This window comes from Sminthopsis crassicaudata, chromosome 2 (genome assembly GCF_048593235.1).
Source record: "Sminthopsis crassicaudata isolate SCR6 chromosome 2, ASM4859323v1, whole genome shotgun sequence".
Lineage (NCBI taxonomy): Eukaryota > Metazoa > Chordata > Mammalia > Dasyuromorphia > Dasyuridae > Sminthopsis > Sminthopsis crassicaudata.
The window spans coordinates 50,107,602-50,129,662 of record NC_133618.1 but is presented as its reverse complement, the minus strand read 5'-3'; the positions used below and the strand labels follow the sequence as shown (position 1 = coordinate 50,129,662).

At 46.3% G+C, this 22,061-nt stretch overlaps 2 protein-coding genes across 2 annotated transcripts; one reads left to right on the top strand and one right to left on the bottom strand.

The window, feature by feature from the left end:
• Positions 1 to 962: 962 nt before the first annotated feature.
• Positions 963 to 6,454, top strand: IL17C (interleukin 17C). Its single transcript, XM_074286215.1, has 3 exons — positions 963 to 1,093; positions 2,364 to 2,695; positions 3,813 to 6,454. The coding sequence occupies exons 1-3, from the start codon at positions 1,091 to 1,093 to the stop codon at positions 4,069 to 4,071; spliced, it is 594 nt and encodes a 197-aa protein (XP_074142316.1). The 5' UTR covers positions 963 to 1,090; the 3' UTR covers positions 4,072 to 6,454.
• Positions 6,455 to 9,146: 2,692 nt separating this feature from the next.
• Positions 9,147 to 20,836, bottom strand: CYBA (cytochrome b-245 alpha chain). Its single transcript, XM_074286214.1, has 6 exons — positions 20,660 to 20,836; positions 14,079 to 14,148; positions 12,685 to 12,759; positions 11,600 to 11,683; positions 10,433 to 10,514; positions 9,147 to 9,589 (listed from the first exon to the last, which is right to left on the bottom strand). The coding sequence occupies exons 1-6, from the start codon at positions 20,715 to 20,717 to the stop codon at positions 9,383 to 9,385; spliced, it is 576 nt and encodes a 191-aa protein (XP_074142315.1). The 5' UTR covers positions 20,718 to 20,836; the 3' UTR covers positions 9,147 to 9,382.
• Between the last annotated feature and the right edge of the window lie 1,225 nt (positions 20,837 to 22,061).

Genomic DNA, 22,061 nt, shown 5'->3' with positions numbered 1-22,061 from the left:
TCATGGATCTTTGGAGCCTGCCTATAGAAAGGAGGGAGGTAGTTAAAAGTAGTAAGTCATACTGGCTCTCAAAGGGGCAGACTTATTTGAAGGGAATCTATCTATCCTCCTTTACCTGTGTCAATTGGAGTCTGTTTGTTAAACAAACAAAGCTCTCCTTTGTTATAGTTGGAATAAAATGCTAAAAAAAATTAAAAAAAGAAAAAAAAAAGAAAGAAAATCCTAAGTAAATCCTTGTTAGATACTTATTAAAAAAAAAAAAAAAGAAATAGTAAATTATTTATCCTCTGTGTGGGAAATGGATTCGTATGGAAGAAGGAAGGGAAAGCAAAATTGGGGGAAGGGGAAAAGAGGATATGGCTTGTGAAAGAGAAGTTGAGAAAAAGGATTCTTGGAGAGATATGAATGGGGAGGATGGCTTTGGGGTTAGGGTCATGGATAAATGTTTTTCTAAATAATATAGAGGGAAATGGGTTTCTAAAAAGAGATAGCTGGTGAGAGAAAAGTTTGGGGTTTGAGAATGCGGTCCATTAGACTGAGGGCCAAGGCTGGTGGGTTTGTAGAGAACAGCTAAAGAATTGGGTGGAGAGGAAGACATGAAATGAATTGGGAAGGGGGAATGAGAGGATAGACTGAAGCCTGGGGAAGATGGGATTGTGGAGAGGATAGGAATGAAACAGATTTGGAGAGGGAAAGTAGGCAGCAGATCAGGTCTGTGCAATAACTACAAGAAGAAAACTGGATGGAGTCCTTGGAAAACCTTGTAGGTCAAAGTGACATTTGAAGCTTGAACCCTCTGGGAAGTGTCTTCTCACACCCCCCCTGTTTAAAGGCCAGATCATTGTTGGGAGGAGAAAAAAAAACTGAGCTATGGCACTTCCTTACAAAGGAGGAAGAGCAGAGCATTAACAGAGGAATGTTTTCCCCTGGAGTTTCCGCAGGTGTGTTCCGCCCTCTCTGCCAGAGTATAAGGAGGCTAGCAGAGCTGGCAGAGCCCAAATAGACCCCTTGACAGTGCCTGCTGTAGGACCAGAGAGGACCAAAAAGAAGCCTCCACTTCTTTCTCCTGAAACCAGTGGAGTCCCCTGTCATGGTAAGAGCATCAGTGCCTAGTGTGGGAGGTACCTTGGCCACTCACCAGCTGGAGATGTGCTACTGGCTGAGCCAGTCCTCATTGATGGGAAGGGAGGGATGGAGGTAGAGAGAGACAATGGCAGCTGGACCTCCTGGGATTGGCAATGTCATCTAGAGGAAGAAAGAACCAGGGGCTGAAATAGTCATCCTCTTCCCTCTCTTGCCCTCCCCTGTACTCCTACTTTTGCAGTGGATTGGGTTCTGGTCATGGGTTTGGGTGCCCCAGCTTTGTCCTGAATAAAACTGGAAGAATAATTTCCAACTCCCCTTGGTGGTTAGAATATGTTGGGGGGGAGGTAAGATTGGGGGGAAGAATTTGAATCTGTGAAGGGGAATTGGAGGGATGGGTATAGACAAGGAAAGAATTTATGAGAGGGGATTGGAAGATAAGACTTTTGTTTATTTCTTTGGCTGAAGTCACCAGAAAAAAAAGTTCAGAGCAAGGATTCTTAACCTGAGGTCCATGGACTCTTTGGAAATAATTTGGGGGATCTGTGAATTTAGATGGGGAAAATACAGAATATATTTTGATAAAATAATAGAGAATATTCTTGATCCTGTGTATTTTATTTTAAACATTTGAGAATCTTATTCTGAGAAGGGAATAGGCTCCACCAGAGCTGAAGGGGTCCATAACATAAGAGCTTAAGAAGGGATAGGGGATTGTGGTGACTTTGAAACTAGGGAGCCCCTGTGTCCTGGGAGGAGGTGAAAAATTACTTCTCCCCTGGTGGATGAAGGTGTCCTGCCTCCCAGAGGCTCTGACAACCCAGCAAGCTTAACTTGAGGTCCATGGACCCTTTGGAAATAATTTGGGAGATCTGAGTACTTAGATGGGAAAAATACAAAATATATTTTGATAAAATAGAGAATATTCTTGATATAATTGACAGAGTTGATCTTGTGTATTTTATTTTATGCATTTGAGAATTTTATTCTGAGAAGGGAATAGGCTCCACAAGAACTGAAGGGGTCCATAACATAAGAGCTTAAGAAGGGATAAGGAATTGTGGTGACTTTGAAACTAGGGAGCCCCTGTGTCGTGGGAGCAAGTAGAAAATGTACCTCTCCCCTGGTGGATGAAGGTGTCCTGCCTCCCAGAGGCTCTGACATCCCAGCTAGCTAAGTTGGCAGATTTTCCCAGGGCTTGCCAGAAGGAGCAGTAAGTCCCCAGTCCCACAAAGAGTCTCCCACTAATCTTCCCTTTCCCCCAAACCTGTCTCCCTCAGATTCTTGCCTGGATTCTTCTCTTTTTTTTCCCCGCCTGCTTCTCCCGGCACCCACACTGGCTGCCTTCAGAAGCTCTGAATCTTCACCAGACTTCACGCTGCTATCCTCCCGAGGAGCTGTCCCACGGCCATCTTCCCCTCCACCTGATGGGCAAAGCTGCCAGGTCGGCCCGCTCTCTGCCTGCCACTCTGGTCTCCAGTCTAGAGGCTGGCAACCTGGCCGGAGGCCGGAGACGTCGGCAGCTCCAAGAGTCCCAATGTACAGCTCTCCAGCTGGAGAATGTGTACGAAGCAGAGTTCCATCAGCGATCCCTCTCCCCATGGAGATACCGGTAAGTCCCACAGACAGCAAAGAACACAGAGGTCTGCAGACGAGGGACTTAGAGAAGGCTGCCCTTGCAGCCTTGTATATTCTTGTATAAAAATACATTTGCATAGATGAAGTCAGGCTCCCAGCACTATAAAAATGACCTTTGAGCTGGAAGTGTCGGAACTGAAGGAACCTTAGAGCACACAATTGTTGGCACATGGAGCATTCATATTGGAAAAGACTTTGGAGATCTCCTGGGCCACTCCTCTCATTTTATTGTGAACCACAGGGGGAAAGGAATTTGCTAGCTCATTGACGACAGAACCAGGACTAAATCCTGATGTTCCAACATCTAGCCTAAGACTCTCACAAAATTACATGCTATCAAAACAAGAGCAACCTTGAATAGGGAAAGAATTCTCCTGAGTGGGAGGAGCCTTAAGAGATATGGAAGAAGGGAGGGTCAGGTCCACTCCCTCTTTGCCTTGGTGATGCGGGTGGAGAGTATATATTCATTAGTTACATGGGGTTTTCTTTTTAGTACCTGTTGGAATGACCTGCTTCTATCCTGATGTACAGGAGGCTCTGCCCAATCCCCTCAATAATTAATAATTTGATTGATTTTAATTGGGGAAAGGATAAAGAAGAGTTGAAAATTATTGCCTACAATAGGTTTGGAGATATTCAGCAGAGAGGGAAACAAATCAGGCAAAATACCAAAACAGAGGATAAGTCTTTTGAGATCCTCTGGGGGTACACCCTCTTTCTTTGTGCCCCTTATTACCTTACTTGTTTGCCTTTTTTGGGTCAATCAGGACTTTCTCAGTATCTCACTGGTAGTAAGTGTCTAAGACTGGATTTGAACTCAGTTACTCTTGACTATAGGACTTGTGCTCTATCTACTGTACCAGCTAGCTGCCCTTTACCTTAGTTGTTAATGGTAGACATGGACTTAGGATTGCTCCAACTCCCCAGGGACATTTCCCTTTTGATGATCACTTATATTTTTATAACTCTGAGCTCTTTAAGGGCAGGGACAGTCCTTTGGCTTCTTTTTGTATCATCAGTAATTAGCAGTAGTTAGTGCCCGGTACATTGTAGGCACTCAATCAATGCTCATTCACTTCTTTGTCTTGCAGAATTGACATGGATGAGAACCGGTATCCCCAAAAACTGGCTTTTGCCGAGTGCCTGTGCAAAGGTTGTATTGACATGAAGTCGGGTCGGGAGACATCTTCATTAAACTCAATTCTACTGGAACAGAGAGTGATGGTCCTCCGCCGTAAACCCTGTGCTCTGAAGGGAGATGCTCAAGTGACCCCAGGGGCCTTCACCTTCCAGATAGAACACATCAGTGTCCCTGTGGGCTGTACCTGTGTCCTGCCCCGGTTCAGCTAAGGAGTGGTCAGCGGGAGCTGAGAGGCTCTCTGAGCTCAGTGCTCTTGATTCAGCTCTTTCCATTCTGCATCGCTTGCCCAGCTCCATAATAGGACTTGACCTGGAAGGATGGAAAGCAGGCTGGAAAGAGTCCCATGTTTAGAATCAATAGATCTGAGTTTAAATCTAGGTTCTGCTACTGCTGGTGGGACTTTGAACAAGTAATTACTTTGGGCCTCAGTTTCCTTAAGAAGATTGAATTAGATGACCTTGAGGGTCTGTTCTAGTTCTGAAGCCAGTGAACCTCCAAACCCAGTTGAAGGACAGTGCCCAAGGGAGTCCCTACCCCAGCCAAGACAAGAAACCTTCTTCCTTTTGGACTTCTCCAATGTCTCTGCAGTGCTGGACAGATGGATTTGTTTGACCCACAATTATTTATTATTGGTTTATTATTAGTTCCTGATTGCTGATCCTTGCTGACTTTCAGTTTTTGAATTGAAGGTTTCCGAGACTCCCTCCCTTCCACACCCACTGGGCCCAGCACTGTTGGCTCACTTTCTATGATGTCCAGTCTAATGTCTGGTGGGCACAGATGTTGGGGGTAGGGATGGCAATGGGGAAGTTACATTTTTAATGATGGAGTTAAATGAAACCTGGGTTTTAAATCCAGATTTGATAAGTAGAATCCCCAGGAAAAGTCACATAAACTCTGATTTTCAGTTGTCCCATTTGCAAACTGGGGATAATAATCCTTTCACAACCTACCTCACCATGTTGCTGTAAGGGAAAGCTTTTGGAACCCTGAAACTTGTAACTTATTTTGTAATTATTATCATTGTTATTTTCAAGTCCAGTGGGCTGTTTTTTTTTTTTTTTGTTTTGTTTTGTTTTGTTTTTGGCGGATTCCTTTTTGGAATACAACCTCCCAGATGCCCTTTTCCTTTTATTTTTCTCTTCCTCTTCCAAGGCCTTCTGTTCAGCCCCTTTCCTTGGGCAGCTTTCAGACTGTCCCACAGGGCAGAAGCCTGGGCCAAAGTAGAGGAGGGGAAATGGGTTATCTCAGCCCACTTGCTCTCTGTCTGCTCTGGAAGGCTGTGATTCCATTCTGAGAACCCACTGAGCACAGATTATATTTGTAGAAATATTGTGGCTATGTGCATATGTCTGTATCTATATATTTATTAATTATTTATGCCAAATGGCACTGTAGTTGGATATCTCTTCACAGTTGTTTTGTCCTAGAGAAACTGTATCAGTTTTTCTCACCATTGTATCCAGAGACTCTATGATTTTCTGTTGCCATTATTTGAAAAATCCCAGGTTGAATATTTAGGGAAGAATTAACCCTTTGAAAAATTTCTCTCCAACTACCTCCATTCCCATGAAGCCACAGGTTGGCGGACTCTGGTTGCAAAGAGAGAGACCTGTGTGGGACAGGAAAACCAGACAGCCCCGGTTCTGACCCAGACATGGGGGCTCTTCCTCTCATTAGAAGCTCCTGCTCTTTTTGGAGACAGTTTCCTCTTCCAGGGGGCTCTGAATATTTATTTGAGCCTCCAAGGCTGCATATGATTTTATGAAAAGACTCCTAATATATGTATTAGAACATATACATATACATACATATACCATATCATGGGGCTTAAAAATATATATATACATTTTTAAAGCCTCATGATATGGTCTCCCTGTCTCATTCCCCTGTCCTTCCTCCTTTCTCAGTGATGAGTCCAAATAGTTGGATTCCACAGCTGTACCTGTCTTGCCCAGCTCAGGTTCCAAGAAAAACATAGTTTGTCTTGGGGCCTAGTTGGTCCGAGTATACTCATCAGGCTGTATGTTTTAAGCCAGGAGAACCTTAGACCCAGACTCCAGGCCTAGAGACCAGTAGGATATGATCAGCCCTTTGTAGAAACTCAACAAAAGTGGCAAGATGATAACATCCGTGCGGCAGCTCAGGTTGGGCATCTGAGGGAAGGCCCCAAGAATCAGGTGTTAGCTCCGAGCCTCTGATGGTTGGCACTCGTTCTCGGCAGAGCGAGATGAGAGCTGATTCAAGAAGGTTATACTGTGAATTTTATGGGTTCCCTCAGAGGGGAGCCTTGACTTCTTCTTGGGAACAAATATGTCATGCTTTAGATGGAAAGTTAAAGGATTTGAATGCTAAAGGCAAGGAATGGGGAAGGAGTTTGGAGTAGAAGAGGGTGGTGTAATTTATTTAAATTATTGTTATCCCCGGACTTTGTATTTCTGTTTCTACAAAAATAAAGTCACAGTTGGAAATAAAGTTTGTCTTACACTTGGAACTTTTCTTTTAGAAGCCCTAATATGTAGATAATTTTACATCTAACAGGATCCCCAGTGAGAACTGATTGAAAGACTCTAGCCCAGTAATTTGTGTACATAGGGGTCATTCAGATGTTTGTTGTATGTGAAATAAATTAATTGGAGAAGCTGAGCATGGAAAAGAGAACAATTGGGGGGGGGAATGAGAGGCCAATCTCTTTAAGAATCTGAAGGGTCCTCAGCTTGGGTCCAGAAGATAGATCTACATATAATGTGGAAAGGTTCCCAAGATAGAAATTCAGAATTGTTTGGATCAGAGTCCCAACAATCAGACCTTGCCCTAAGTGGGAAGGCCTCCTAGAAAGGAAGTTACACTCCACACTCTCTCACTTCAAAAAAAGAACCTTGGGCTCTGCCCTTTAATTTTGGTCCCTTCTTGTCTTGAACCAAGCCTAGAAATTTTACTTCCCAAACATTTTAAGACCATGGTACTTCTTTCTAGATTTCTTTGTTTTCTTCTATTAAAATAAAAGCTTCTAGAACACAAGGACTATTTTACTTGCTTGTATTTGAATTTCTAGAGATTAGTACAGTGATTAAACATAGTAAGTGACGAATAAATGATTTACCTGTCTGTCTCTCTCTGTCAAGATATCATCTGAATGTCTATCTATCTACCCATCTGCCTACCTGTCTGTCAGTTTATCTATCAATCATCTATCTATCTATCCATCCATCCATCCATCCATCCACCTATCTATCTATCATCTATGTATCTATGTCTGTCTACCTATTTACCTATTTGTCAGTCTTATCTATTTATCTATCATCTATCCATCTATTTATCCACCCATCTATCCATCTGTTCACCTATCTATCTATCTATCTATCTATCTATCCGATTTCTCCTCTTGGAGATCTTCAAGCACAGACTAGCTGACCCCTCTTCAGTTATGTTGAAGTGGGGATTCTTTTTTGGCTAGAAGTTACATCAGAATGCCTTCAAGACAGCAGCAAGGCCTGGTCACACCACCCCCCATCTGCCCACCACCCCTCATCTGCCTGCAGCCCATACAGTGTCCAGAGCAAGAATGCAGGGAGGGTAATAAGGCATACTTAGAGACTTCTGTAAGGACAGCCCAACCCTTGGCCTGGCTTCTCAATACCTAAGGAGAGTGTTGCAATCCAGTTCAGAGACCCTTGTAATTAATGGCTAAAGGCCCCTAGTCATAACAGTTTATGAGCGGAGGAGGGAAGGAAGGTCTGTTTTTGTGCACACCCTGGGATTTTCCCACTCCTTTATCTCTGCTCATAGCTCTACTGGGCTCTCCCCCATACTTCCACCTGTTGAAACCCTGCCCATTTATTAAAGCTCAGCTCAGGTGCCATTTCCTCTGTAAAATCTCGTCTGCCTGAGCTGTAAAGGACTTCCTCTCACCTGAACTTTGACTGAACCTTCTCGAGAGGCTTTTTAGCACATCCTGCCTCATGTTCTGGTAAAAATCTTTGATAGACTCCCCTTATCCTTTCCAGGAAAATAGATTTCCCACCCCTTCTGTAGTCTCACTGGGGATTCCCTGTTTTCATCTCTCCTTTATGTGTTATCTATACCCATTATAGAATATCAGCAACTTGAGATTGTCTTCTTGTAGTTGTATTTTCAGAGCTTAGCAGAGTGCCAGGGACTGTGCCAGGTTGTCTCGCTCCCTTTCCTTTCTTCTTATTCTTCACTCTCTTCTGTTCTGTTTCTGTCTCTTTCTCTCTCCTTTCTTTCTTTTTTCTCTATCTCTTCTCTTCTCCTTCTGTCTTTCTCTTTTCTCTTTCTTGATCTTTCTCCTCTTTCTCTCTTCCCTCTCTTCTATCTCTCCTTCTCCCTCTGACTCTGTCTCTCCTCTCTCTCTCCTCTCTTGCTCTGTCTCTCTTCTCCTTTCTTTCTGTTTCTCCTCTTCTCTCTCTTGCTCATTCTCTCTCTGTGTGTTACAGTCATTTTAGTCTTATCCAATTGTTTGTGACTGCATTTGAGGTTTTCTTGGCAGAGATAATGGTTTGTCGTTTCCTATCTACCTATCCATCTATCTAGACAGCCATCTCTCTGTCATTCATCTGTCTGCATCCATCCATCAGTCTAGTTCATCTTTCTAGGCATCCATCCATCCATTCATCCATCTACCTTCTCTCCTCCACTGGAAAGGAACCACCTTAAGGACAGGTCCTAGATTTTACCTTTTTTTATATCCACAAAACACAGGGCCTCTTGTGGCTTCTCCCACCATGGGAAAACTTTGAGAAGCAGCACTGGGAAGCTGGATTTCTCACTTCTTGCCCACTTCTCCACCCTGTGGTTCCACCTTTTGTACCGAACTTCAAGAACATATAACATTATATCACCTGCTTTTGTTCTTTTTAGCCTCTCCCCCCATTTGGCACGGTGCCAGGCACACGACTGTAAAATTCTGAAGTCAGAGAGAAGGATGTCGGTCTATCTATCCATCTATCTATCTATCATCTATCACGAGCTAAGCCAGAGGCGGCTGTGAGGCAGACCCAAGCAGACATATTGAGCTTTTTAGTGGGGGTGACCCTGGTCAGAAAAGCTGAATTCAAGCTGCTTCCCTGTACCTCAGTTTCCCCTTTTGTCAGTGATAAAGATAGGGCTTGTGGAACAGCTCAGGTCTGTTGTGAGAAGTGAATGGTAAGCATCCAAAAGGGAATGGCCCCCTCACACTGGGAAGGACTCCAGAAAGGGGATGCTGACCACCCCCATTCCTGACCCAACCCCCAGGCCATTTGAGGAAGAAAGACCGGAGAGCTTTTACCGTGGTGGTGCATTTATTACAAAATAGGTATCGCAACTGGAAACTGTCATCGAGGATGTGGACAAACCGGAAAGAGGCCGGCCTCCGCCCCGGGGGCCAAAGAGAAGGCTTCCCTCCCCAGCCCACAAGTGGACCTGCCTTTGGCGTCTTTTGCCCCCTGCTGGCCATTTGTGGGAGTACATAGTGGTGCAGGGAACTGAGCCCCTCCAGAGTGGGGGCTGGGGGGATCCTTACACAACCTCATCAGTCACTGGGACTGGGTTCACCTGGGGGCCCCCCGAGGGCCCCGCCGCTTCCTCCTCGGGCTGCTTCTTCCGGGCCTCGGCGGGGGGCCGCGGTGGGGGATTGCTGGGGGGCTGCTTGATGGTGGTCCCCACCTGGGGTCGCTCCATGGGCTTCTGCTCAATGGGCTTCCACTCTTCTCCTCGGATAGCAGCCTAAAGAAGGGGAACCAGGGATGGGTGTGCCGGTCTGGGCCTGGATTCCCCAGCCCTGAGGGAGGAGGCTGGCTCAGCAGCTGGCCTGTGCCCCAGGAGCAGCATCCTTCCCATCTCCCCTCATTAACCCCCAAACTCTACTCCGGGGTTCTTCTCAGGGATATTTCCCACCTAGGGGCTTGTTCCCCACATACCTGGAGGCCTCCCCTCTTCTCCCCCCACTTCTGCTCTCTCTGTTCCTGTCTCTCTCCTTTCTTCTTTTTCTCTCTCCTCTTTCTTCTCTTTTTTCTCCCTTTCTCTCCCTTCTCCCTCTGACTCTCTCTCAAGCTCTGCTTTCTCTCCCTTCTCTCCCTTCTCCCTTTCTAGATCATGTTTTTACCCTTCTTTGTATTCCCTGTACCTAGCACAGGGTTTGGAACCTAGCAGGCGTTTAATAAATGCTTATTGTCTGACCGACTTTGGGACACAGGGTGGAGCGGGAGAAAGCAGGACTTGTGGTCAAGACCGGCCTCTGTTAGTTACTACCTCTGGGCTCTGGACAAATCCCTTCCCCTCTCTGTCCTGTTTCCTCATTTGTAAAATGAAGAGCTGTGTCATTTATATGGTGTCTTTCCCTATTAGACTATGAGCATCTTAAAGGCAGACACTGGTTTCTTTAAGCTGGGGGTGTGAAGTCAGGAGGACCTGAGTTCAAATTTGGTCTCAGACACTAAACACTTACTAGCTCTGTGACCCTGAGCAAGTCACTTAACCCCAATTGCCTCAGGGAAAAAAAAAGATGGGGGTATGAGAGGGGGCCCAGGGTAGAGAAGAGGCTGCATTGGTCTGGACAGTTTGACTCACCAGCAGATAGATTGCACTTGCAATCGCCAGACAGGCCGTGCCCAGGATGGTGGCCAGGAGAACCCCTGCAGGCACTGCCAAGCTGTGGAGGGAGAAAAGAAAGCAATCACCAGTCAGATATCTTCAGGGATGGGCAGGGAAGGCAGCAACCCTGAAGAGCCTGAGGCAACAATTACTTACTCTCTGCCTCTGTTTCCTCACCTGTAAAATGGGAGTGATAATAGCATCTACATCATAGGATTGTTGGAAGGACACACTGAGATAATATTTGTAAAGCAATTTACAAAGCTTAAAATTTTATAAACTTTTTTGTTTGTAACATCATAGAGCCTTATGTGCTTTTATAAATTCTCCTTCCTTTTTTAGTCAACTCCAGTTGTCAGAAAGTTGTTTTTCTTGCATTTCGCCCACACAGGCTTTTTTGACCTTCCCAAACCACCCAGAACAAGTCTTGTGTCCCTTCTATGTGAAGACCCTTCAGGCGCTTGCAGTTATCACATCCCCTCTGAATTTTTTCCTCCCCAGCCTCTGACATCTCCAGCCGTGTGGCCTTTGGTCCATCTCAGACCTCCTGTTTCCTCGTGTGTTAACATGAAGTGGTCGGATGGCCTCTGAGGTCCCTTCCAGTTTCAGAGCCATGATCCTTCATCCAGACCCGAGAGAGCAAAGTCTCCAGGCCCTCACTGCAGACTGCCCCTTTCAGGAGCTGTCCACCTTGTCAATGTTCTCCCTACAATGTGGTCTGAGGAACGGGCCACAGTCCTCTTGATGTAGAGGTTGGTTGGTTCTCCCCTGACCCTGCTCATCATCACTTGGGGGCTTCCCAATAAGATTAACCTTCAGCATCACATTTCCCCCAAGGAAAATACAAGGCCTAGACAAGATAGAAGGACAAGGAGGAGAAGATCCAGGTAGTCGGAAAACAGACAAGCCTGTTTCCAGCTTTAAACTGGCCACCCAAAATATAGCCTATTTGGAGAATCTCCACAAAATCCATTTGGTTTTAGGCAGGGATTTCTTAGAATGGAAGGGGAAAGAACTAGGAGTCCTGAGCCCAGGGCCGTCCCCCATCACTGTCCCCACTCTACCAGAGGTGCCGCCTTGTGTCCTAACTCTCCCAGAGAAGCCTCCCTCCCCTCCAGCTTCAGGAAGGCAGATGCTACTCACCACAAGTGCAGGAGGGCTCGGACGTAGTAGTTCCTAGTCAGGGGCCCAAATGCCTTCACCACAGTTGTCAGGTACTTCTGACCACTGGACAAGAAGAGGGAAAACAGGCACAGAGGGAAAAGAAAAGATAAATGGAGACTGAAGGGCAACAACTCAAAGGACTTCAGCCAGCTCTCCGAGGTTGGGAGAAGTTTTGGACGGAGGGGTGTGTGTGTATGTGTATGTGTGTATGGACTGGGATAAGGGGAGGAGACTGAGGTTGCTGTCTGCCTCAGGAGGAGACCTGATTTTTCCAGTAATCGGGATGGGTGTGTACTGAGTCATTCTCATTCTCCCTCCACCATTTTCCTTCCTGAAACACCTACAGTGCGCCCAGGACTTTGGGGAATTAAAGACAGACTAGACAACGTTCCCTTTCCTTCACAGAGCTTTTGCTCCAGTTGGGAGAACAAAACTAATACACAGAAAACAGCAATAAACAACAGCTTGTAAGTATTGCTGGTTGTCCTGATCAATACAGATGTTTGAATCAGTTACAGACCAAGAGTGCACTGGGGCTTCAGAAAGGGGAACGATCACTGTGGGCTGGGAGTGCTCAGAGAAGGATTTGAGGAGTAGGGACTTGGGGTCTCTCACTCACCCATTACCCATCATGACCGGCGACAAGGCATCTGTCAAATGTCTGACTCATGCTGTTCTCTGCTTGGAATCAGGTCTCTTCCTCCTTCCCTGTTTCCCTTCTCTCTTTCCCCCTCCCACTCACACAAACTATTTTTCAAGACTCAGTTAAAATTCTGTTTTTCTCTCAGACCACCTTCAATCTCTCCTTTCTTTTAATTCCTAAAATCCTTTCTCCCTGAAGACATGATAAGCTCCATGAGGACAGAGTGTTATTCTCTTTTATTGAGCACAGAGCTGGGCACTTAGGGCACTTTGTCAAGTGGTTGGCTCCCATTCTCCAAGCACGGACTAGGAGGGGCTGACAAAGAGTTGGAAGGGGCCTCGGCCCTTCCTGTCTCTGAGAGCTGGACAAAGGTGGCCCTGAAGCCCCCCACATCTCATCCGTGACAAAGGTGGCAGCTTACCACCGCTCCATGGTGGAGCCCTTTTTCCTCTTGCCCCGGGGATACTCCAGCAGGCAGATGAACACCCCAGCTACACTGAGGGGTCCAAGTTAAGGAAAAGTCTTCATTTCTGTGAAATGAGGAGATTAGATCAGACGGTCTTGGCGATCCCTTCCAAGCCCAGATCAATGATGCTCTCATCCTCTGATACAGACCCGCCCACTAATGGTTCTGCTGGGGAACAAGGATAGGAACAGATCTATTTTATTTTTCCTTTTTAATATCTTTAATATCTAGGAAGAAGGATCCAGAAAGGCTAAGAGCCTGTGACAGCAGCAACTAAATGGTGCTTCAGTCATGACCTAGGAACTCTGGCCCATTATGTGGCTAGAAGGGGATGTTCCAAGAAAGGGATGCTGTGGAATCCATGTAGGGGACAATTTCAGAAAAATCCAAGAAGACTTGTGTGCAAAGGGACGTAAGCAGAAATCAGAACAATGCATACAGTAAAAGCTATATTGTAAAATAATCAACTTTGAAAGAATTAGAAACTCTCATCAACATAATGATTGACCACAGTTCCAAAGGATTCATGATACACTGCTTAGCTCCTGATAGAGAGCTGCTGAAGCCAGTGTGTACATCAAAGGTTATTTTATTTTTCCTTCCTTCCCCTTCTACCTTTCTTCCTCCCTTCCTTCCTCCCTTCCTCCTCCTTCTTTTTCTCCCTTCATTCCTCCCTCTCTTCCTTCCTTTCTTTCTCTCTTTCCTTCTTTCTCTTTTTTTTCTGACAAGGCTAAGATGGAGATTTGTTTTCCATGACTATTAATGGGCTTTGTTTGTCTCGTCTTCTCAACAGGGGGAAGAAGAGAATGTAAAACTGAAAATAAAATAGAATTTTTTAAAAGAAACTAAAAAGGAAAAATAAAAGAAAGCAAGCAGTGGTAAAAGGGCTCATGACCAAGGCCTATGGAGCGCTAGTCTCAGCTTTGCCATTAACTAACTTTGTGTCCTTGGGAAAGGTGAGACCTTGCTGAGTTTATTCATCTGTGAAAGGATCCACAAAGTTGAACTAGACAATCTCCAAGGGCCGTCCCACCTCTGACATTCCCTGTTCCAAGGGCTCTCCTGCCAGCTCTGACATTGTGTGTTCTAAGAGTCTTCCCAGCCCTGACACTTTGTGTTCTAAGGTTCCTCCCAGCTCTGACATTCCAAGTTCTGGGGTCTCCCCCACCAGCTCTGACATTCTGGGTTCCAGGGCCCCTCTTAGCTCTGACATTCTGTTCTAAGGCCAGTCCTAGCTTTCTGTAACATTTGACAAAGAAGGAAGCTCAAAGTTTGGGAATCCTGATTGGGTACAGATCCCTTGGATCAGGAATGGAGGGTCAGGAAAGGTTGGGAGCATATAAGGATACATCGAGTAGGCACCGAACTGCCACAAGATAAACTGCCCAGCGGTTGCCACGATACCACCAGTCAGGAGGACTGTGGAGAGAGAAGGGGAAATTGAGTCAGGATCATGGCCTTAGGACCCCTAGACCCCCCCACACACCCACGACACACCTGTACACACACACACACTCTTCAGAAAGGTGCTGCCCAGCTCTTGAGGGCACAGAAGCTCAGAATTAAAGACCTCAGGGCCAGGAAGCCCTCACCCTTTCAAGCCTAGCTTGTCCCAGAAGCCCAGGACTTCCACGTTCTCTGCCCCTCCCTCCCTGCCTGCTCTTCCCCAGAGACCCCATGGCATCGATTTTGGTCTGAGTAGGACAGTCAGTGCTCTCCCAAAGGGGATTCACGGGGAGTCTTCTCTTGCCTTTTTCCATCTCCATGAGAAGAATTCTCTCAAGTGTCAGAGGGGGCTGCCAGATCTGTCCAGCCCAGGGCTGAGCCCCCTTGAGTAGAGTGAGCTGAAGCAGAGCCCCAGGAAATAGCTCTGGCTGCTCACCCTTGGTTTTTCAGCTATGGAAACCAACTCTCAGGAAGGGAACTAGATCCAGAGTTACCTATGTACTAAGTGGCGAGCTGGGGCTCCCTCCAGACTTCTGGTTTCTGCCCCCCCACCCCAGCCATGGCAGGTGTGGTTATAACATGGCGGAGAGGAGGGAATGCAAAGGGGAATGGCTGCGGAGTGTGCTCCCAAGATGGATCTGAGCAGTTTCACACGCTTTTCAGAGCTTGAAACAGCCCTGCCCACTCCAGTGGAACTCTGGGAATTTTCCATGGGGGCCCGGCTCTAGGTACCCCATTAATCTCCTTTCCTTCCACAACAGTTGCTATTATTTCACGGTGTCCATTCACTGTCCGGGACATCTAAGAAATGAACTGACCTTTCCTTTTTCTTGCATTTTTATCCTCTGAACTTGGCAGAGCGTCTGGCATGTGGGAAATAATAAATACTTATTGATTGATTGAACCCAAACCTCCTCAGTGGCTTCAGGGCCATAGATGGGAAGAAGCCTCATAAACAGCACAATTTTTAAAGGTTTTGGCAGAGACCGCTTTCTCCCCCCCGCCCCCAAACACCTCCTTTATTATCTGATAATCTTTACTCCAACAGGAAGGTGAAAATAGAAGCTGCCAAGGTCTTTTCTCTGAATCTGAGGGATCATCATAAGATCTTTCTCCTATTTAGCGTAAATCCTTTTAGCTGTAACTTTTTTCTTTTTGATGAGAGGGAAGTCACTTAGTCTCCCTTTACCATAAAATAATTCAGGTCCCCAGAAGCTGTTTAGGGATCCATTAAGAGGAAACAGAAAACTGCCTAAGTCAGAATTAGAGACCTGGAGGTGAGGGAGGTAGTGACTAGCCCTACTTGGTGAATTAATTGCAAAACAGAAATTCTCTTAAGGGTGTGTGTGTGTTTCCCTTCATCACAGATTTTAGAATTGAAAGAACCCATAAAACCCACCCCTTCTTTTTACAAATTAGGAAACTGAGGCACAAAAAAAGAAAGTGATTAACCTAAAGGCTTAGAACTAGCATAAAGAAGAATGGGAATTGGAGTCCAGGCCTCTTTTCCAGGAAGAAGTCAGCAAGAATAAAGAAACCCTAGTAATTCTTCTTCCCAGACCCCAACAAACTTGGCTTTCTAGAACTGGGATCACCCACGTTCCAGAATCACAGAATCAGTCTCGGGGTTGGAAAGAGCCTCAGAGCCCACCTATTCCAGTGGTATCTGAAAAATAATCCTCTATCAGGTTCTAGTCATTTAATCTCTGGAGAAACCCAGGAGGAAAAAAAAAGCTAAAACCATGTGGAACTTCCAGGACTGGGAGGAAACGAGTAACTGCCCAGCCCGTCTCAGCAGCTGCAGCTGAAAAGCTTTCTGGGTGCTTAAGTCCAAACTCAGGCTAAGAAATGACTAGTAAGGTTCTTCCTCAGTCCCCGTCAGTCCAAAGCCTCTGGGTAGAAGAATCTCTGGGGATGTAAGACACCTGAGAGTTTTTACAGTGCAACAGCTTTCCTAATTAGTGCACAGTAATTAATAATATTAATAACTATCAGTATGAGACATCATTATATCATTAATATTACATTGCTGTATATAATTATTATTATAAAATTAATCTTAGCAATTAATGGGACACATCTAGAAATTAAGTACTGTGTTTGACACAAACCTATTTGCTGTGGGACCATGTGTTTAACTCTTAACCACATTTCCTTACCCCCACACTCACACCCCAGGACAATTCTGCAAAATTGGATGGCTGTTCTACATCAGTGAAGGGATTTTCCAAAATGACACTTATGAAATCACAGATCTAGATAAAAAGCTATAGTGAGATATACTTTGATAATAATTTATAAAGAACGTTTCCCTCAACCACTCTGAGAAATTACCAAGGCAAAAGTCCTTAAGCTCAGAGAAGGGAGAGGATTTGTGCAGGTTCTCACAGCAGCTGACCCAAATTCAAATCTTCCCAGTCTAAATAGAATCACTGGATATTTCTGGGAATTCAGCCAAAGCCTGGGCAATGTCTGAGTCCTTCTGGTTCTGGGAAAGCACAGTCCTCTTTATAATAGGGCTATAACCTCAGGTGGGAACTGCAGTCAGTCAATAAATATCTGTTAACCAGGTACTAAGCACTGTGCTAAGGGCTGGGGATTAAAATAAAATAAAACAAAAAGAAAGATAGATTAATTTTGTTTTCTTATTTTTTCCTTTTTGATCTGATTTTTCTTGCTCAGCATGATAATTATGGAAATATGTATAAAAATTGCACATGTTTATCATGTATTGGATTACTTGCTGTATAGAGAAGGGGATGGGGGAAAGGAAGGGAGAAAAAATTCTGAACACAAGATTTTTTCAAGGATGAATGTTGAAAACTATCTATGCATGTATTTTGAAAATAAAAAACTTAAAAAAAAAAAAGATAAATTAGCAATGGCAGCCCATGGAGTTGAAATGATGCCCCAGAGTCCTCAGGAACATCAGTATTCTCATTGCTTTAATTAAGACCAGTCAATGGCTAGTAGTGAACCCAGAACCCTATTCCTGTAAGAAGCAAGTGGAGTGAATTGTTCTCCGGGGAGCTCTTGTGTTACTGCTAAACTAACACACGCATTCTGATTGCTGCCCAGCTAACATGGAGGTTTGATACTTCCTTCTCAGTAGAAAAGTGATGGACTAGAGGTAGAGAATCGTGCATGTGCTGTCAGCCATTTTCAATGAGTTGGTTTATTATGTTTATCTATTTCTTTCTTATAAGAGAGAGAATTATCACTGAAAAGTGATCATCTTTACAACAAAACATAAAGTATCACTAAAGGGCTTAAAAAAAAGGTTATGCATATTTAACATGTATTGGTCAACCTGCCATCTAGGGGAGGGGGGTGGGAGGAAGGAGGGGAAAAATCAGAACAAAAGATTTGGCAATTGTCAATGCTGAAAAATTACCCATGGATATATCTGGTAAATAAAAACTATTAATAATAAAAAAGAAAAGGTTCTGGCTCACCAGTGGTATAAATTTAAAATCTATGCGTTTAGCCCCAAAGAAAAGGTAGAAGAATTTGCTTTTCTCTACTCCTTTGCAGAAGTGGGATGGACACAAATGTGGAAAACTACACATATGTTCAGATTTTTTAAATTGCATTGATCAGTTTTGCTCATTTTTCCCTCTTTTCTTTTAAAAATAATTTGCACATGGAGTTGCTTCCTGGGAAAGAAGAGGGAGATTATTCTAGGGAGGTGTTAAATCTAGGCAATGTCAAAACAAAAGATATCAATACGATTTAATTTTTTTTTTTAAAAGGAACAATATTCAAGCAGTCAGTCCTAACACAGATTTCAGATCATGTGATTTTGACTATTAAAAAAAACCCTAACCTCCATTCAATTGTTACCATTGTTTGAATGGGGCTCTACTTGCTTCCCTGATCTCTAAATTTCAGAATCTTCAAAGGATGTTTTTGTTTTTTTTTTTCCTCTCTCTCCGGTTCATTTGCCAGGCACAGAGCTTCCTTAAGTTAAGAAATGATTATCCTTCACAACTTAAAAAAAAAAAAAAAAAAAAAAAAAAAGACCCTAATGACTGTGCTTGTTAAGAATTGTTCCAGTTGAAGATCTCAGAATGGTTCAAAGTCCAAAGATATTTATAAATCAGAAGCCCCAAGATTCAATTCCGGCTCTGCCTCTTACTAACTGACTTTATGACCTGCACTTTACATGGACTAATTTACATCATGAATGTAAATTAGATTTGCCTTGCAGGTTTTATAGTTGGTTGGGATCTCACGGATCCACATTGCAAAGAAAAAGTCATCCTCCCCCCAACAGCCCTGACCAAGAACTCTGAGGAGTTAAGTGAAACATTCTGGGTACCTCTCTTTCCTGCAGGGAGCCATCAGGGTTGAAGGCAAGACGAAGTTAGGGAAAGAGGCAGAGGCTCAGCTTCTGGAGGCGACGCTTTCACCAATTCCTCCAAGACTTCTCAACAATAAGCAGGCTGAGGGGGCAGCTGGGTGTGTGGTGCATAGAGCACCAGCCCTGGAGTCAGGAGGACCCTAGTTCAAATGTGACCTCAGTCACCAAACATGTCCTAGCTGTGTGACTCTGGACAAGTCACTGAACCCAAATTGCCTCAGCAAAAACAAAACAAAAAACTCACAACAATAAGTAGGCTGAACTGGCAAGTTTTAAAAGCAAGGAATAAGCACTCCCATGTTCCCTTCTCCCCTCTCCTGGCACCTCTCACAGGGATGGATAAAGCCCCTCCTTGGACAGGGAAAGAGAAGGCTTCCCCCGCAAAGTCCCCTGGGAGAGGGAGAGGGACCTTCATACTCAGGCTTGGGCTGAAATCAGGGAGATCGGATCTCTGAGGAGGAATGAAAGCTGAGGGGCTGAGCAGAAAGGGGAAGTCTGGCTTTGGCTTGGCTGCTCCCTAAAAGCCAACGAGTTCATGAAGTTGAAGGTTCTTCTAGCTCTGTCTTAGGGACACAGTCTGCTGGCGTCATGGAGGGGAGAAGAGAGCCTGTCTCACTCTGGTCACAGTCAGCTGTGGGCTGTGTGTGGAGGTAGAAGCCCTGAGCTCAGGTCCCACCTCTGACTCTACTCAGCTATGAGGTCTTGAGCAAGCTATTTCATCCTCAAAGTCTCGGTTTTCTCATCCATAAAACGGGACTAAATCTTAGTACTTAAATACTTAGTACTAAATCTTAGGATCTTAGATAAGGTCCCAAATAGCTTCTCTCTTTGCTCCATGCTCTCGGTGCTCAATGTGCATCCTTATGTTAAGGGGGTAGCGCAGGACTTGGAGGTATTTGTTTTGGAAGAACTATAAAATCGAGACCTGGCTGGGCCTTGGGAGGGCTGTGGTGTAAACTTCCCTGTACCTCAACTACTCCCCCAGGGGGCCTCGGCCTCTCAGATCAGAGGAGGCAAAGCTTAAGGCAGAGGACGTCTCCCTCAGAGGGTGTCGGGACAGGAGGCTGCAACGGCACACGGGGACTTTCCCAGGCTCAGTGGAAGGGTGGTGACCCAGCCAGAAACCACAAGGAAGAGGAGAAAGAGGTTAGAGAAGAAGACCATCTGAGGGAGAAATCCCCACTTCCCCTTTTCACTTTTATTTCCTCAACCTAGGAGAGGCAGCTTCCTCCTCACTTGTCTTTCTGAAGTTAGAATTAAATGCAACTTGAGAAAGAGGGGGCAGAAAGGGAGCTCACACAGCTGATGGGGGCTACCAAACAGCCCCTACTTCCTGGGTTCCCCGTTCTGCCTTAACTTCTGGCCAGATGTCCAAGCTCATCTTTGCCTCCTTTCCCTCCCTCTTTCCTCCTTCCCGCCAAGCCTGGTGGTGCCCCCAACTGTTGCCCTCACCCCTGGCACATCCAGCCGCCAACTCTAACAATCTTTCTCACAGTCAGTTAACCAATGTTTCTGTCTTTCTGTGTGTCTCCCTCTGTCTCTGTCTCTCCCTCCCTCTTCTCTTTCTCCTTCTCCTGTCTCTCCTTCCCTCTCCTCCAACTCTCACTGACTTTTCTCTCACTGTTTCCCTCCCTTTTCTCTCTCTTTTCTCTCTCTCCTTCTGTCTCCCTCCCCTTTTTCTGACTCCCTCCCCTTTCTCTGTCTCCCTCCCCCTCTCCCTTTTCTCTCCCCCCTTTCTCCGCTCTCTTTCTGACTCCCTCCCTTTTCTCTCTGTCTCCCTCCCCCCCTCTCCCCTCTCTGACTCCCCCCCTTTCTCTCTGTATCTGTTCCTCCCCTTCCTCCCCTCCATCTGATCTCTTTCTTTCCCTCTCCCCCACAAAGCTCTGGACACCCACCTACATCTCCTTTCCCCCCTCCCCCCCCCCCGTCTGCCCCCACCCGCTCCCCACGTCCGGCCCCCCGGCCCGGGCCACTCACTCCAGGTTAATCAGAGTTAAGTTATAACTGACAAAGTTTCCAGCCCAGGGCCTCCGGTGGGGGCGGGGAACAGCTGGCAGTGCCCAGGGAGCCGGACGGGCCAAGCCGCCCCCGCCCCCACCTCGTGCCCCTCTCCCCACTCACTGAGGCCGGACGCCAGAGCCTGCTCGTTCGCCCACATGGCCCATTCGATCTGCCCCATGACGGCGGGCGGCGCCCCGCGAGAGAGCGGGCAGCGGGAGGAGGAGGAGAAGGAGACGGCGGCGGCGGCGGCGGGAGCCCGGCACTGACCGCGCCGCGGCCAGACCCCGCTTCTGCCACTCCCCGTGCCCCGCCCCGGGGCCGGGCCAGCCGCAGGCCCTGCTTCCTCCTCCTCCCCTCCCCTCCCCTCCCCCTCCTTCTGTCGGCGCCCCCACCTCCCCATCCCGGCCGAGGGGACCCTTGCTTAACTGGTCTCCTGGTCCCCACCCAGACCCCGACATTGGCCCTGCTCCCCAGGCTCCCCGACCCCCGCACCCCCACCTTCCCACGAGACAGTCCCGTTGGGACGGCCTCTGCCCCTTACTTCCCTCCCTAGATGGGCATCGGCTGAATCTCCTGCCTTGTGACCATTTCGTGGCTCCGGGAATCCCCAGGGGGAGAAGCTCCCTCTGCCATGCAAGTGGGCACCTTTCCTGCCGCTTAGAGTTGGTAGAGCACTGGGGCTGCCCGGGGTCACACAGCCACTCAGAGCCAGAGGCAACTCCAGAATCCAAGTGTCCCGGTGTGAAAGCTCCCTCCGTTACACTACACAGCCATCCCGGAGCAAGGGCGAAGAGATAAGCACCTCCCTTCCGGGGACCCCCTTCCTCTCCAATCGCAAAGGTTCTGCTTGGTAACTTATGGTAAAAATAATAAGGTTCCTGTGTCCTTGCTTCCATACCAGACTTCCATACTTTATGCGCCTCCCAGAAAGATGCTCCAGAAAGTCAGGAGACTTGAGTGCCAATTCTGGCTCTGTCACTCACTAACTCCATGACCTAGACTGCAGTTTGCTCACCTGTACAATGGGATAATAATGCTTGCACTACCTGGGCAGGGACGGCAGCAGTTCCTAGGCTTTCTAGCTCCTGCAGACTTTGGAATTTATCTAGCTACTCTCTTCATTTACATGTGAGGAAACTGAGTCCCAAAGAGCTCTAGCTACTGGGCTGTCATAAGGCATGCATTACAGCTGCACCACTGACCTAGATTAAAAAAGGATTGGTCGTCAGCTAAAGAAACCCAGCATGAGGAGAGGAGTGGGAAGTTGACCAATTTCCTGAAGAGACAGATGAAGTATGGTAGTTCCTCGTTAGGCTACCGCACATTTCATACCCTTTAAGAATAGCCCTCCCCACTCCCAATATCCTCCTAAGCAAAGCAATCAATTGTCAATCATTTATAAGTACCTACTATGCACCAGACACCACATTGGTGGATAGGATATAAAACTGAAGTGGTCCCTGCCCTTACATCCTACAAGGGGGAGACGAGAAAAAAATACAGCATACAAAAACCCAACAGT

What these genes read in the sequence shown, in the direction of transcription:
- CYBA (XM_074286214.1), bottom strand. Translation starts at nt 20,717, where the DNA reads ATGGGGCAGATCGAATGGGCCATGTGGGCGAACGAGCAGGCTCTGGCG. An exon ending in GGCTCCACCATGGAGCGGTG is followed by an intron (nt 11,684 to 12,684) that starts GTAAGCTGCCAC and finishes CTTCTTGTCCAG; the next exon opens with TGGTCAGAAGTACCTGACAA. An exon ending in CAAGTGCAATCTATCTGCTG is followed by an intron (nt 9,590 to 10,432) that starts GTGAGTCAAACT and finishes CCCCTTCTTTAG; the next exon opens with GCTGCTATCCGAGGAGAAGA.
- IL17C (XM_074286215.1), top strand. An exon ending in CTCTCCCCATGGAGATACCG is followed by an intron (nt 2,696 to 3,812) that starts GTAAGTCCCACA and finishes TTTGTCTTGCAG; the next exon opens with AATTGACATGGATGAGAACC.